Source organism: Calonectris borealis, chromosome 7 (assembly GCF_964195595.1).
Source record: "Calonectris borealis chromosome 7, bCalBor7.hap1.2, whole genome shotgun sequence".
In the NCBI taxonomy this organism is placed as follows: domain Eukaryota; kingdom Metazoa; phylum Chordata; class Aves; order Procellariiformes; family Procellariidae; genus Calonectris; species Calonectris borealis.
The window spans coordinates 29,439,982-29,454,033 of record NC_134318.1 but is presented as its reverse complement, the minus strand read 5'-3'; the positions used below and the strand labels follow the sequence as shown (position 1 = coordinate 29,454,033).

The window sequence follows — 14,052 nt, the reverse complement described above, 5'->3', positions numbered from 1 at the left end:
GAGGCCATCTTGCGTCCTGGCAGGTGAAGCCGCCCCCTCCCGGCCGCCATCTCGTGTGAGGTCACCTCGCCAGGAAGGAGCTGAGAGCCTCATTTGCATTAGCCCCGCCCCTCAGCGAACAGAAGAGGAGCCGCAGCGGGGAAGGGCTCCGCGGGGCCTTTCTAGCCAGAGCAGGCCGGCTCCTCTATGATCCATCCGGCTGGCGGGGCGCTTGTCGCCATGGAAACGTTCGGCGGGCCGGGGGGACCCGGCGGTGTAAGCGCTGTGCGCGGCGCCTCGGCCGGGCGGGCCGGGCCCCTGCCACCAGTGCCAGCGGGGCACCAAAGGTGCGGTGGCCCCAGGCTTCATCCCCCGGGGTGCCCTCCACCGGGCAGGCCGCCCTGGGGCCTGCCGCCCCTCTCCCCAGCACCGTGGGGCTGGAGGAGAGGCAGGGCTGGGAAGCACGAGGTGCCTCCTGGTGAAGACAGCCGGCCTCATGGTGTCTTCTCACCTTAACCACCTCGAACTGCTCCAAGGGAGCCTTGAAAGAGCACTGTGCCAAGCTGCGCAATGACAAAGTGGAAGCAAAACAAACCTGGGAAAGACCGAGGCTGCGAACGTGGCTGCTCAGGGGCACGTAGACTTCCCCATCATCCATCAAACGCCCTACCTATCTTTGGTCTTAGTCATCAGCTACTTAGACTTGTCTCTCAACACTCAGTTTACTTTACATTGTCCCAAATATTTCAGAAATTTGAGACTGCTGTTGTCCTTTGTTATTTAAGATCTCTCTTTGGTGCTTTCTCTTGAAGAAGCAACTCCCATTTTTGGCATACACATCACCTTCCACCCCTCACTGCAACGGTTGCTCCCATCCAACTATTCACAAATGTCACCAAGGAAAATTGAGGTGAAAGCCTAATTGCTGCATTCAGAAAAGTATCATTACATCCTACTATTTCCCAACGTTTTTGTATATTAGACTTACTAGTGGCTTCCTAAACAGGTCATTTTTATAAATTCATAGAAGCCAGGCAATTAATTGCAGTCAACAGGTTTTGTAATTAAAAAGTGATTTGTAGGTATTTAGCTTCAGCTATTGAGATCACCTGCAGCAGAGCAAGGCATTAAGCGTCCTTAAGGAGCGTGCCCTGCTGCAGCAGCTGTGCTGAGCAGTGATGAGCTGACCTTGCAGACCAAGTCACCCTTTTTAAACTTGTGCACTCGTATCTGTGAAGACCCATGACAGTGCAGGTGCTTACAATAAGGTAGTGCTGATGGGAGCCATTTGTATGGCTTCTTACTTAATTACAACCTACTGAATGAGCAGTGAGTACAAATACCAGCTTAGTTGTTTGTAGCTGAGTGTAAACAAAAAAAGCTTGAGCAGGAAATGAAGAAAAATGTAAGGTTCATTTTCAAAGCACTTAGTGGTGGGCTCTTCTCTGTACTACTCAGTCTGTTACTTTAAAAGTTACAGTTCTTCTTGGAGTGCTGTTAACGGTGTTTTGCTGCTTTGAGGAAGAGCCTGAAGTTTTGGTGAGTGTTTTTGAGGTTTTTTTTTATGCTGGCTTCATATGCTGCCTTTAGCTGTTCCTTTACCTGTGTCCTCTATTCTTGCTGTGTTCAAGGTCTATTTTTTTCTGTAAGGCTTCATGCTAGCAAAGACACATAACTTGTGTTAGCTTTAGTAGCCTTGTCTATAGGTAGCTAGGCTTAAAGTTCTATGTCTGAGCATGTAATGTAATTGCTGAAGGAATGAACTTGCTGTTGCTTTCCTTAGCTACAAGGGCATGTTCAGACAGGTATTGAGGCTGTGGTTACTATGGGAAAGCTTCTGCGAGGTGTGATGTGGTATCTTAGTGCATCCCCTGGCTCTGTATGTGTCATTGAGGTACGTCAGTGAAGAGAGACTGTAGAAAGCAAGCTGCCGCCTTAAGATCAGGTTGCATATCCTGCTGTTTCTTCCTCCTCAGTTAAGTGAAGGCATCATCTTGGCTGGTTTTTCTCAGGATGTGAGTACATGCAGGCCAAACAAATGTCTGTCTCTGTTTTCTGCACTTATGACTAAAGACTCATCTATGTTACAATGTTTTACCAGTTACAATGGCAAAACAGTACTGGTGCTAGCTTAAATGTTTGTAGTAGTAGTGTGCAACTGAGGTTCTGCACTTTACTTGGCTTTTTGAAAACGCAAATGCTTAAATACCGCTAGAGGCGATGCCTCTTTCACCCTGACACATCTGCTCTTTTATCTAGTAGATCTAAGTCCATATATAGTAGCATAACTCTGTTGGGGCATTGATTCATGCCAGCACTCTAGCCTGTAACTTTCTTAGCATCTTCTGCTTGTGAAAGATACTAATGTAAACTGTTATTGTTGTGTGATGATAGGCTTTAAATGCTTTAGTTTGGAAAAAATTACATAGAAGGGCTTCTCTGAGTGATTGTGTTCTTGGAAACACAAGATTGCCTTTTGATTCCCATTAAAAAATCAATGTTACTTGTAAGCTATATTTTATATTGTCTAAAGACCATAAGAGAAGATAGCTGGATTTTTTTTTTTTAAAACGTATTACAGTCATAGATCAGCAGATGCTGCAGCTGTTTGCCTTGGAGGATGCAATAAGAGCAGTATTCCCATGGGTAATTCTAGTTCAGATGCTTGAACTTAAGCTAGAAATACAGTGTGTGTTGCTGTTGTAACAGAAGGCATTTTTATACACTAAAGGGATGATACGTAATACAACCCCAAAGTCTTGATAATCTGTTTCCTGCCCTGTCCCACCTTTTGGGGTGTTGACCCCATGGGAAGATCTAGTACGAGTGTGTAAGAAGTTATGCCTTCCTTGCTTCTAAACATACATCCTAGATGCAGGATGCACACGAATGGCATCCAAGTGTATTTAAAACACAAGTAGTTAAAATGCAAATGGCTTGCTCTGATATTGGATATTAGTATGTGTCAACAGTTAGAAGAAACCCACTGTGAACATGAAGCCCCTCTGGAGAACCAGGCTGTGTAACCAGCTAAAGTCTTTGCAGGATGCCAGGAGACTCTCCCAAAAACACTTCAAGGGCAAAGACTTGTAATCAAGCAGCTGAGAGAGTGGGATGCTGTGAAAGCACAAAAACAGTGTGCAAAACATCTTGCTCTGCTATGCAAGCTGTCTGTGTGTGAGATAAGAAAGTGCCTGTAGGTAACTGGAGCTAGGCAGAGGAATCAAGGCTGAAGTAGAATGATTTGTCTTGGAGTGTGTAAAGTAAACAATATATAACCAGGAGGAACCAGATAATAGGGGTGTCTGAAGCAACTCTTTCAGGTTAGAACCTTGCAAGGCCACCCATACTGTATCAGTAATACCACGTAAGGCTGAGATTGCCTAGGTAACGATATCAGAAACGCCAGACTTGATTATGGATGTAGCAAAACTGAGACCAATGGGGAAGAAGTAATTAGGGCTGGATTGTCTATTTGGGAGGAGACTGGCTCCTGAAATGAGAGAAAGAGAATAAGGTATGAAATGAGATGAAAGAATGAAGGAAGGTGGGATCAGCTGACCACAGGAGTGCAGACATCTATGGATGGTAGTGAAGCCTGAGGACCCAAACCCACTGGGATGCTGGAGTGATGCTCCTTAGACAACCTGCTGGACTCTCCATCAGGTCTATGTTGGAAAGACTTGGCGTGGGAGGGCAGAGCAAAGAGGGGTAGACTTGCAACCTAGTACTAAGTGGTGTGGGTGGGAAGGGTGACACACCTGTAACTTGATAAGTCATGTGTGGTTCATAAAACTTGATTAGTAGCCTCATAGTTGTGTGCAAAATGATATAAATAACTATGAAGTACTAGTGGTGTGTTAATGAGGTTATTGATCATTCAGTTGACCTACTGGTGTGATTGATTGATAAAAGTTAGTCTCTTGAGTTGGTTTTCTCAAGACTGCAATCTGAAGGGGGACAGCTGGGCAGAAGAAGAGACAGCTGAGGGCTGGTCCAAGATTTCCCAATTTGGAAGCCTGAGCTAACTGATACTGAGATCTTCTGTTTGAAGAGGGTGTCTGGATGGAGATGATGGATATCGGATGATCTCTTGAGTGAGAGGAGAGGAGGAGGGGGTCTCTTTGTGCAGGCTATGTTTGAACATGGAGGGGATCCTTGGGACTGTGAACACAAAAGTGCAGATTAAAATATGCTCGATTAAAGAAAAGAGTAATGTCAAGATAAAGAGCTGTCTCTGGGAAAAGGTTTAGATCAGAAAAAGGTGGCAGCTTTTGGTAGGCCTGACTGGGATCCTGAGACATGGGGCAGAGGGATTTCAACCTCAGGTGAGGGAGACCTGATGCAAAGGGTGACTGTAGTGGTTCCTAGGAAGATGAGACTGATGGGGGTGGGAACTTTAATAACACAAGTTATGCGTTGGGGAAAGGAGGACATGTCAAGAAAGAAGAAACCTTGAAGGAAAAAAAGAGGGGTGGTGGGTGTGTGTGTGTGTGTGTGTGTCTCCAAAATCTAGACTTTGGTGCAGCAGACATCTCTATCCAGGGAGAGGCTGGAGGAATAACAGTGTCAGAATCACCTTGGCAGCAGGCAAGGGTGGTTTCCAGAGCCCTGCCTGCTGATGCAGTGACCCTGTAGTAACACTCACCGTTTTATTCTTGGCAGTGCAGCTGTTCCAGACCTGCTGTGTTATCCAGCAGCTGCAGTGAGAGTAGGAGGAGTGGCTGCTCCAAACCCCTCTGTCAGCAGCCAGTTGCATTTTGACTGCTATGTGAGCAGAGTTATGCAAAGGGGTGGTTTTTAGATCATCGGAGTCAAGTAAAGACTTGGTCTGGGATGACTAGGGCTTTTCCTGGTGTTTTGACCTCATACAGAGTCTGGGCTTTGCACAGACCTCAGAAATAAATGCCAGACATACTAGATTTCAGTGCTTTCTGGGAATGCTGCTTTGAATAGCTGAAACAGATCTACTCCCTTTTCAAAGGGCCTGTGTAAGGGGTGACTGACTGTAATATGCATTAACCGCTATTTCCGCGGTTACTAGTGCCAGCTGGAGCTCTTTTCTTTGTGGTGCACTAGTAATATGAGAGTTCAGAGGGAGCAGGGTGAGGACTGGGGTCTTCTGGCTTCAGAATGAAATCCTCCCCCTTGTTTGAACTTAAGGGATTTTTCATGGTACAAGAGCTGGGAGTGGTTCTGAGCCCACCTCTTGGAGGGAAGCATCAAGTGCAGTAGGTCTTGCATGAATGTCTTCTCAGCAGGGTGGCAGCTTGCTCCCCTCTGGAGAGGGAGTCGATGTGTCTGAGGTCCTCTAGGCTGTCCATCCCAAAAGGAGCTCTGGTATCAGCTGTGCTCATGGTATCTTTTCAGTTGGCTTGGGCAGCTGTAAGAGTTTGGACAGTGAAGTAGTTCCTGATGGGAAGGTCCCACCTGTGGTGTGGGGAGAGGCTGGGTCAGATCTCCAGCATTGCTGGGGGAGCTCCTCAGTGGTGTGGGGAGGGGAAGGGGATGAGGCTGCTTACAGAACTTCATCTGGTGCCAGTTGTACCGCTCAATGTGCCAGAGGAGCAAACGTGTATCTTCCTGGCTGAAGAGCCCTGTAGACCAGCATTTTTGCATTTTACAAAGCCTACAGATCGAAGCCCTGCTGCTCAGGGCTGCTCCAGGCTCCTCAGCTGTGCTCACAAACCTAAATTTTTGTTAGGTTCAGAGATGGGTGGGTAAAGGAATTGATTCAGTCTGGAAACCTGGGCTGCTTATCCTGCTGCCAAGGTGAGGGTGTCACCCCTCAGCCACTGCTCCTGCCCAGCTCTGCGCCCTGGGGGCACACAGGGGTGCCCACAGCCACCTCTGTCTCTGTGCTGCCCTGTGCTCCTGCTTTCTTTGATCTCACCAAAATAGCTCCTTTTAGCACAAATGTACAAAACTGTCTGGATTGGTGGGTTTCTCCTGTTTCTACTAAAAATGTGTCATGCTTCTCTCTCTCAAACCCTTTCCACCTTGTAGCTTTACTGCTCTTTGGGGAGTCATTAAGCTTTTATTCAAAGTACCTGCTCTTCTCTGGAAAGCCCTTTTCTTTCTTGTTGGCTGTTTTCAAGCTGCTTTCAGTATCAGTTATCTTCCTTTACATGTTACCACTAGACAGCACAAGGGAGCATGGCAAATAGCCTCACCCCTTTTCTGAGAAGCAGAGGCTGTGTGTTCTCCTGCCTCAGCAAACTTTCCGTCTAGAAATATGTAAGAGAGGATCGGTGTAAGGAGACACCGGTGTGTAATAGCTGCCAGCTCCCGGTAGGCAGTGCCAGCTCTGCCTGCAGGAAGGGGGCTATTGCTACATGCACTGTGGCTTTACAGAAAATGAATTGCATGCAGAAATCTGTGTCCGTGGTGGCACTCGGGGCTCAAGTCTGAAGCAGACTATTCCTCCTGAGCTGGCCTGCTGTGCTGCCCGAGTGTGGGAGCTGGCAGGCTGCTGCCCTTGTCCAGGCTGTGCTCTGTGCCGCCGGAGAGGCCGCAGGGGTGCAGTGTGTGCACAGGAGCGGGGCAGAAATGGCCACACTTCATCTCAGCCCACCACACAGCATCTTTCTCACTTTCTGGATGCCCTGAGAGCTTGTCTCTTCCAAGAAGTCAACCCTCCCCAAGAAGTACTTGAGAGTCTTCTCCTGGGTGAGTTTTCCTTAAAAGAGCTTGAACAGAGCATGATCTTATATTGGCAATAGGGGGGATGGAAGTGACAAGGGAAAAAAAAAGAAATCTCTTTGTCGTAATCTTCTCCCATGCACTGTTTCCAGCTACTAGGATGCTGGATAAGTGTGTGGGACTGACACCAGAGCTGTGGAAGACAAACCTTAACTGGATACGTACGTTTGGTTTTAACCTCTCACTTCCAGGGCAGTCCTTGAAGTTTTGTTTTTTTCCAAGGGAGTCCTTTGCCAAAGCTTTGTTAGATGGCAACAGTTTTGCGGAGTCTGCTCAAAATGGGGAGACTAACTGGAAATAACTCATGACTTCTTCATCCCCTTGGTTAGGGGAAAATGTTGCTTTTGCAGTATTCATCCCTGTACCCTTGGGAGTTGCTACAGAGGAATGGCAACAGATCTGTGGTTTTTGTGGGGTGGGGAGAGGAACAGGCCAGGAAGAAAGCCAGAAAGAAGAGTCTGAAAGTTTAGGTGCTGGAACAGTGGAGAGGAAGAAGTAGCTAGGTGGGATCATAGAATCATAGAATGGTTTGGGTTGGAAGGGACCTTAAAGATCATCTAGTTCCATCCCATTCTTTTTGTTTGAGAGCTGATCACAGGGCAATGGCATGAGCAAGAATAGTCTTGGTCAACCCTTAGAGTAAAATAGATGGCCATGTCCTCTCCTGTGGGCTGAATGTCTCTACAGTTGTATTGGCTTTCAGTATGCTTCCTGAGGAAGCATCTAAACCTGTTTAAACTGCCAGCCTCACCTGAGGACCAACCTAACTTCGATTGCTGCTTCAGGTGGACAGAAGACTTGGTGACACTCATTGAACTGTCTGTCTTGGTGAAACCAATCTCTCCAGACATGCGAGATACTTGTATGAAGTTTCATATGTTGGGTACTGTGGCACACCTTGTATGTTGGTCTGAGCCCATGCTACAGTCAGGCTCACTTAAATCTCTCTCCTAGAGACTGTGCAGTCTGGCATGGGCTTGAATATTTACATCTTCCTCTGTTTTCTGCAGCTCACAGTGTTTTTTGTGCTCCATGAGTGCCTAAACAGAAAGGTCCCTAAACTCAAGGCTAGCTTGGGTGACAGTAAAGCTCTGCTGCCCTGAGACAGGTCCAGCAAAACCATGGTCTTCTGTAATGCTAGGAAGTAATTTCTGCTGCTTTAGATACTAGAAAAGCCCTACCAGCCTTGGACATTTGTGTATTAACTAGTGGTGGATTCATCACCTGTAGTAACTATATAATAGTGGTGAAACAAAATCTTTTCTGTACTTGAGCTATCAAGTATACTCTCTGGCTTTGTATTGCAAACATTGCTCGATTGCTCCATAGCAACTCTGTCTGGGTCGGCTGGCACTGAAGCACGCTTTGCTCAGCAGATCAAGTATTTTGGGAGCTGTGGTGTTAGTCTCCTCGACCCGCACCAAGACGTGTGAGGAGGGAAGGGCCCTGCCAGATGGCTGGGCAGTGGGTGAGGGAATTGCTGGAGTCAGCTCTGGCAAGCCTGAGAAGAGTCTGAAGTATGTTCTCACCAAGCAGAAATGACGATCTCATTTCAGCTGGCTGTGACCTTCTTGGGAGTTTTCCCTCCTTTTTTTTTTTGTGCCTGGCTTCTCATTCAGCTCCAGCCAAGTGGGGTTGAACCCTTCTCCAGTAAGGTCAGAATTGCTGGAAAGGCTTGAAGGGAGAGGCTGCCTTGTCTCTCACTGTGGCCTTTCTTACTGGGTTGGTTGCTTGTTGCTGCCTGCTGGCAACCACAACTCCCGGTGCCCTGGCTGGGAAGGCTTGGCTCCCAGGCACAGCATGGTGCCTGCCCATCCACCCTTTCAGTCGTGCCACCAAGGAGCTGGTGTATATTGATGGCTGTTAGCGGCTCTCAGGACCAAGGAGGCCTTTAGCAGAGCTCAGCTCGAGCTTTAAGGACTCTTGCCTTTTCCTGCTCAAGACATCCAGGTGCCAGGCAACGGATGTGGTGATTTTTCCCAAGGCATAGAAGAGCTTGACGTTGGAGCAAGGGAAGAAAGTGGATGGTAGCCTGAAGAGACAGATCAGCCAGGATCCCCTCTCCCATTCTGGTCCTACATCCAACAGCCTCCAGCTCCTGAAGAGCAGGGAAGAGAGCTGGAGTCTGTTAGATGTTCATTTCCAAAGCCAGGGCAGCCTCTGGCTGCTGGCACTGGAGAAATGAGGGAAGTAGGAGCAGGTAAAGAGGAAGGGGAGGAGAGACTAAATGGAGGTTGGACCCTTTCCTCAAGGGGTACCACTAGGTAATGTTGGTGTTTGGCAGTTGGGGTTTTTTTTAAGCATCTGGCCATCAGCTGGCCTAACAAAAGATCACCCTCCTGGCAAATCCTGGTTTCCCCGAAGCGCTACCTGCTCTCACTTCCCAGTGAATGTGGGACAGTGTCAGGCAAGCTGGTACCGGCTCTCTCAAATCCCTCTCTTCTCCCATACACATGGATTTGTCACACCCTAGCTCAGCCCTGCAGAGTCTACCTGGGCTTTGCTCCAGCTGTGGTCTCCCAAAATCTGCCTCTGGAAGCTGGAGCAGCCTGAAGGTCAATATGAACAACAGGCACTGATGTAATGGTGGGGTAAACCATGTTGTCAGTCCCTGGGAGCACAAGGCTGCAGCTCTGGAGGGGCAGGGCAGGAGCCTTGTGCCACTGGCATACCAAAACACCCAATGATTCAGAGCAGTGCTGTGCCCTGCAAGCCAGGAGCTGGGATTTGGGCCATTGTGCCTGTGAAGGTAAGCCTACGTCGGGGCAGTCCTGAGAGCTCTGGTGCTCGGACATGGGGGAGAGCTCTGTGTTGGGAGCAGGCAGGGACAGTGCAGTGCCAGGCAGCTGTGCAGTGGAGCCCAGGAATGGCAGAGCCAGCCAGAGCCCCAGCCACTGAGCCAAAGCTTGCCCTGATGGGTTTGCAAGCTTCCTCCGGGGCTGTGAAGTGTTGTCCACACTGTGTCAGCTGTCAACACCCTCCTCCTGGGTGATCTGCTTCCAGGGAAATGTCTTCACTTCTGTGGTCGGGCATGTGGCAATGCTGCCCTGAGGCGCTCCCAGCCCTGCTTAATCCTCATCTCATTCCCCCTCTTAGCTCTCCAGTTTGCTTCCTCTTGCAGGCCATTCTGCCTGGCTGAGCCAGCAGCTTGTTCCCCTTATCATTTTCGAGTGCAAAATCAAAGCAATTAATAGCTGTGCTCAGGCTGCCTTGGTGCTAAAACCTGAGTGATTTAGGCGGCCTGTTAGCCCATTTTCCTCCAGCTGCCGAGAAGGCCCAGGATGCTGCCAGCCAAAATGCAGGGTGCTGCAGTGGATGGTAGATAGAACATTTGTAGGTTTTTGAGCAAGAGCAGGTCATCAACTAGCTGAGATAACAGCTTCCCCAGGGCTGTCCCAAACTAGCTTGAAACAGCACGCTGTGATTCAGCAGGAGGGGTAAGCTGGGCTTACTTTGTTTCGCTCAATGGATGCGATAGCTACATGGTCTCTGCAGACAATGGATCTATGGAAATGATCCTGTGGATCTCAGTAGGGATGCAGGGTTGAACTGGATTAAAAGAGGCATGGAGACCGGTTTTTAACAAAAGACCATTTATTCCATTTATCCACCTCGTGCTGCCATTGACATACAATACTCCTCTGGATTTTTGTGGTGGTTCTGAGTAAGTTAGGCAGGCAATGTGTTTGGAAACTAGCTAATAGTCTCATTTCAATAAAGGTCTAATGAAGTGTGCTCAAAGAGAGTGCAGTGGAGCACCTTGCTGCAGGAGGCTCAGATCTAAACCTCTTCAGCATGGTCAGGCAAACTTGGGAAGAGACTTTAGGAGCCCTCAGGCACAGAGGGGCACCCAGCCCTGTCCTTGCCTGGTGAGTGCCTGAGCTATGCTCTGTTGTAAGCTGGGCTAAATGCAGGAAACATCACAGTGCCTGCTCTCCTCTTCCTCAACACCTGCTAGTGAGCTGGGGAGACCTCGGACAAAGTTGTTTGAGCGTTCTTTATTTTGCCTGAAGCTGTTTGAGCCTTTCTTTGTAAGGGCTTTAATGAAGTCGGTTGAACTGTTGTTTGTGGGTTTTTTTTTTTTTCTTTGCTCCTATCTGGGGAGGTGATGGTTATGATGGGCCTTGGCTCCTAGGCTGCAGCTCTTGTTTAAGGGTACTGCCTGGTCTTGTCTAAATACTCTAGTGCTGTTCCTGTGCGCAGCGGGTGGACTTCTAGCTCTGCACCCACGGCAAAAGCAGGCTTGAGTTAGTGCGGATTATGAACCTCAAGGGACAGGAACAACTTGTGCTGGTTGAAAAAAGAAAAACCTCCATTGTATAGTACCCGTACTGCTTGTGGCAGGCAGGTTCTTAGGGCACTGCCAAATTTCCTGTTAGGCTGGAGGAAAGCACTGGACTGAGGGATGAGTTTCATCTTACGTTCTTGGTCAACACCTGTGTGAGAGGCAACTCTGTAGTTAAGAATGAAGCAAAAAGAGCCTACAGGATCTGAACTCCATGGAGGAAAAAAAAAAAACTTGCTGCCTTTAATTCTGTGCACGGTCTTTTCCTGTCTCTGGTAGCAAACTTTTTTGAAAACCCCATACTATGTACAGCTTCCCTTCCTGCCCTTGTGGAGAAGACAGTGAGTCATGGGAGGACATTGCTTAATGCCCTGGAGGGTGCTTGGATTGTCTGGTGAGGCCAGGCTAGGAACAAATTCAGCTGTGGGTCATAGTTGCTCAAGGTAAATGCACACTTAAATGTGAATGATAACTAGTGAGACCAAAACGAGATGCCTTTACCTGAGAACTTGTCAGAGGAAAGGTAGATGCACCTGGATTTTGCTCTAGAAACAAATAATAGGCACAGCTCTTGCTTGCTTATCAGAATAGAAGCAGGGCTTTGGGAGGATGGGGAGAGAGTCAAGGACAGCTGAAGGTTTTGGTGGTGTGTGTTTGTTTTGGTTTTTTTGTGGGTTGGTTTGGTTTTTTGTGTGTTGTTGTTTGGTTTTTTGGCTCTTTTTTTTTAATATCCTTGTTGGGACAGGATGGCAGCTGAAACGATTGCAGCCGGGCTGAGCTGTGTTCTCTTTCCTCTCTTTGCCTGCTTTCTTTATTTTTGGACTTCTTTCATTTGTGCTTGCCTTCCCCATTTTCATGCCTGCTCAAGGATCTCTAGCTTCTTGCAGTCTGTCTTGCTGACTCCCAGCAGTGCAAACCATGTCATGAGGATGTGAGGCCATCTCTTCTGCCCTCAGTGGTTTTTATGCCAGCTTGTTCCCATCTTTGTAACTCTGAGTCTTGCTGAGCAGCTAACACGCAGTTGCTGGCAATGCAGCTCTGCTTGTTCTTGGTATGTTACTGCCCCTGCAAGCTGCAGATGCAGGGAGCTCCTTTGAATAATTAGTTGGTATGCTTAGAGTGCTAGGCTTATCTCCTTATTCAGCCTGGTTCTGGAATGTATATAACCAATATAAATTGTTTCTCTTCCCCTCCTGGTCTCACAGCTTTTGAGACACAGCAACTGTTCTGGAGAAATGTCCCCTGTGTAAAACCCCAGTTCCTGTACCATGTACCAGTCTGGCTTTGTGCCACGAGAGTATTACCCAACTGTGATCCCACCTTCTGCCTACACCTACCCACCTCTGCGGACTGGGAGAGCAGAAGACATGACCAGCTCCGTGATGTTCCCTCCCATCCACATGCACAACTTCTACAGCCGACCCATCACCTTTGTGGTGGACCGTAACGGCTACCCTGACTATGCGGGGGGTCAGGTGGAGTATCATCATCTCTACAGTGCCTCCAATCCCTACTTCCGTCCGTACTACACCTGGCACTTCCCTCCCGTGGTCCCCATCCCTCTCTACAATCCCTACGCAAACTACAATCCCTACGCTGCCTACCAGAGGTCAGATCAGTATCGAGACACGTGGCCAGAAGGCTTCACGATGAGAGGGGAACTTCAATGGGGGAAGCTCGGAAAGGTGTTTGGACCAAGGAAAGACCTCCCAGAATTTGTGAAGGATGATCTCCGGAGGGTTTATGGCACCTACCCACGGACCAATGTCTCCATAACCTACCGGAAAGGGGAGTTTTTGGTCAAGGGAGACCCCAAGGTAGGAGAGCAGGAATATGCAGTGGAAAAAAAAGTCATCCAGCGGGCTGTGACCCCCAGTGCCAGCGAGGCAGATGACAGCAGTGAGGACCGGAACCGTAAGAAGAAAAAGAAACTGAGACGTTGATGTAGTCAGTCACTTGATGGACAGATGCTCCAGAGTCCCTGTGGGAGCCAGTTGGCAGCTGCTCTTGGTGCAGCTGGCAAGTAGCACAAGCAATGGATGCCACCACTCCTGTTGGCTTTTAACTGCTCCCCATCCTCCACAAGCTTACGGCAGCTTTACCCTGTTTGATGCACGATGCCCATCCTGTGAAGAAACCACATGGCACTTGACTGTCTGTCGGATCAGCTCTTTGGTCCTGGTTTTGAAATGAACATTTGCTTTCCACTGGTTTGGTTGAGTGGTCACAGTTGGTTGGGGGGATTTCCAGACAGCAGCCCTTGATTAGAAGATGGGCCTCTTCCTACCCTGTCCAAGGGAAGGTCCTGGAAGCTGGCTCCTTTCTTGGCACTCAGTTAGGGAGATCAAAGCAGGATTTCCTCCAGGCTGGGGGCAGTGCAGTCCCAGAGGAGAAAGGGGTTCTTGAACACTGTAAAGAGCAATTGTCTGCATCTTGTCACTGCTGTTTATGACCATACCATTGTGCTTAATCACCATGTGATGCCTGTATGCAGCACTTCCCTACACGCTGGTGGAAGATCCTGGTGTCCCCATCCTCTTACACTTGGTAACCTGGTGCTCAGTTCTCCTGACCACGTGTCCTTGTTGAAATTGCTGCTTGAAGCCCTGCTTCTAGGTCTGGCTTGGCTTTGGTTGGAGGCACTGGCTCTCCAGTGAGGTTACTGGAGTTGTGTGAACCACAGCACTTCACCCTTCCAGGAGACCGAGCTGTGGGACTTCAGAGAGTTGTGCTGGAAACCTGGAGGGTTGTGAGGGGCTGGGTCTGACTTGCTTGCAAACTTCTGTACCTTTTAAGTGATTATAAATAAACAATAAAAGAAAACCAATTGCAAATGCTTATATTTCTGGTTTTTAGCTACCTGACAGCAGTCTCCTGTGAACAACTTGCAACCTGATCCGACCTTTTTGCAAAGTTGGGGATGAGTTCTGACTTGTTGCTCTTGCCCAGCCATGGTGGGTTATTCTGCTTGCTCGGCAGCATCCTGCCTTGCCCCAGTTTGTTGCCTGACAGCTTCCTCTTTGGGGACCAGCAGGGACTTTCTGAGCATACAGGAGAAAAAGGGGACCTGCTCTGTCCCATGTAGC

The 14,052-nt window shown here is 48.6% G+C and overlaps 1 protein-coding gene across 1 annotated transcript; it reads left to right on the top strand.

Moving 5' to 3' along the window:
* The first annotated feature begins 238 nt into the window (after positions 1-238).
* Positions 239-13,769, top strand: C7H10orf95 (chromosome 7 C10orf95 homolog). The gene is made up of 2 exons (XM_075154916.1): positions 239-1,518; positions 12,172-13,769. Exon 2 carries the CDS (start codon positions 12,235-12,237, stop codon positions 12,907-12,909), a length of 675 nt encoding a protein of 224 aa, XP_075011017.1. The 5' UTR covers positions 239-1,518; positions 12,172-12,234; the 3' UTR covers positions 12,910-13,769.
* The last annotated feature ends 283 nt before the right edge of the window (positions 13,770-14,052 follow it).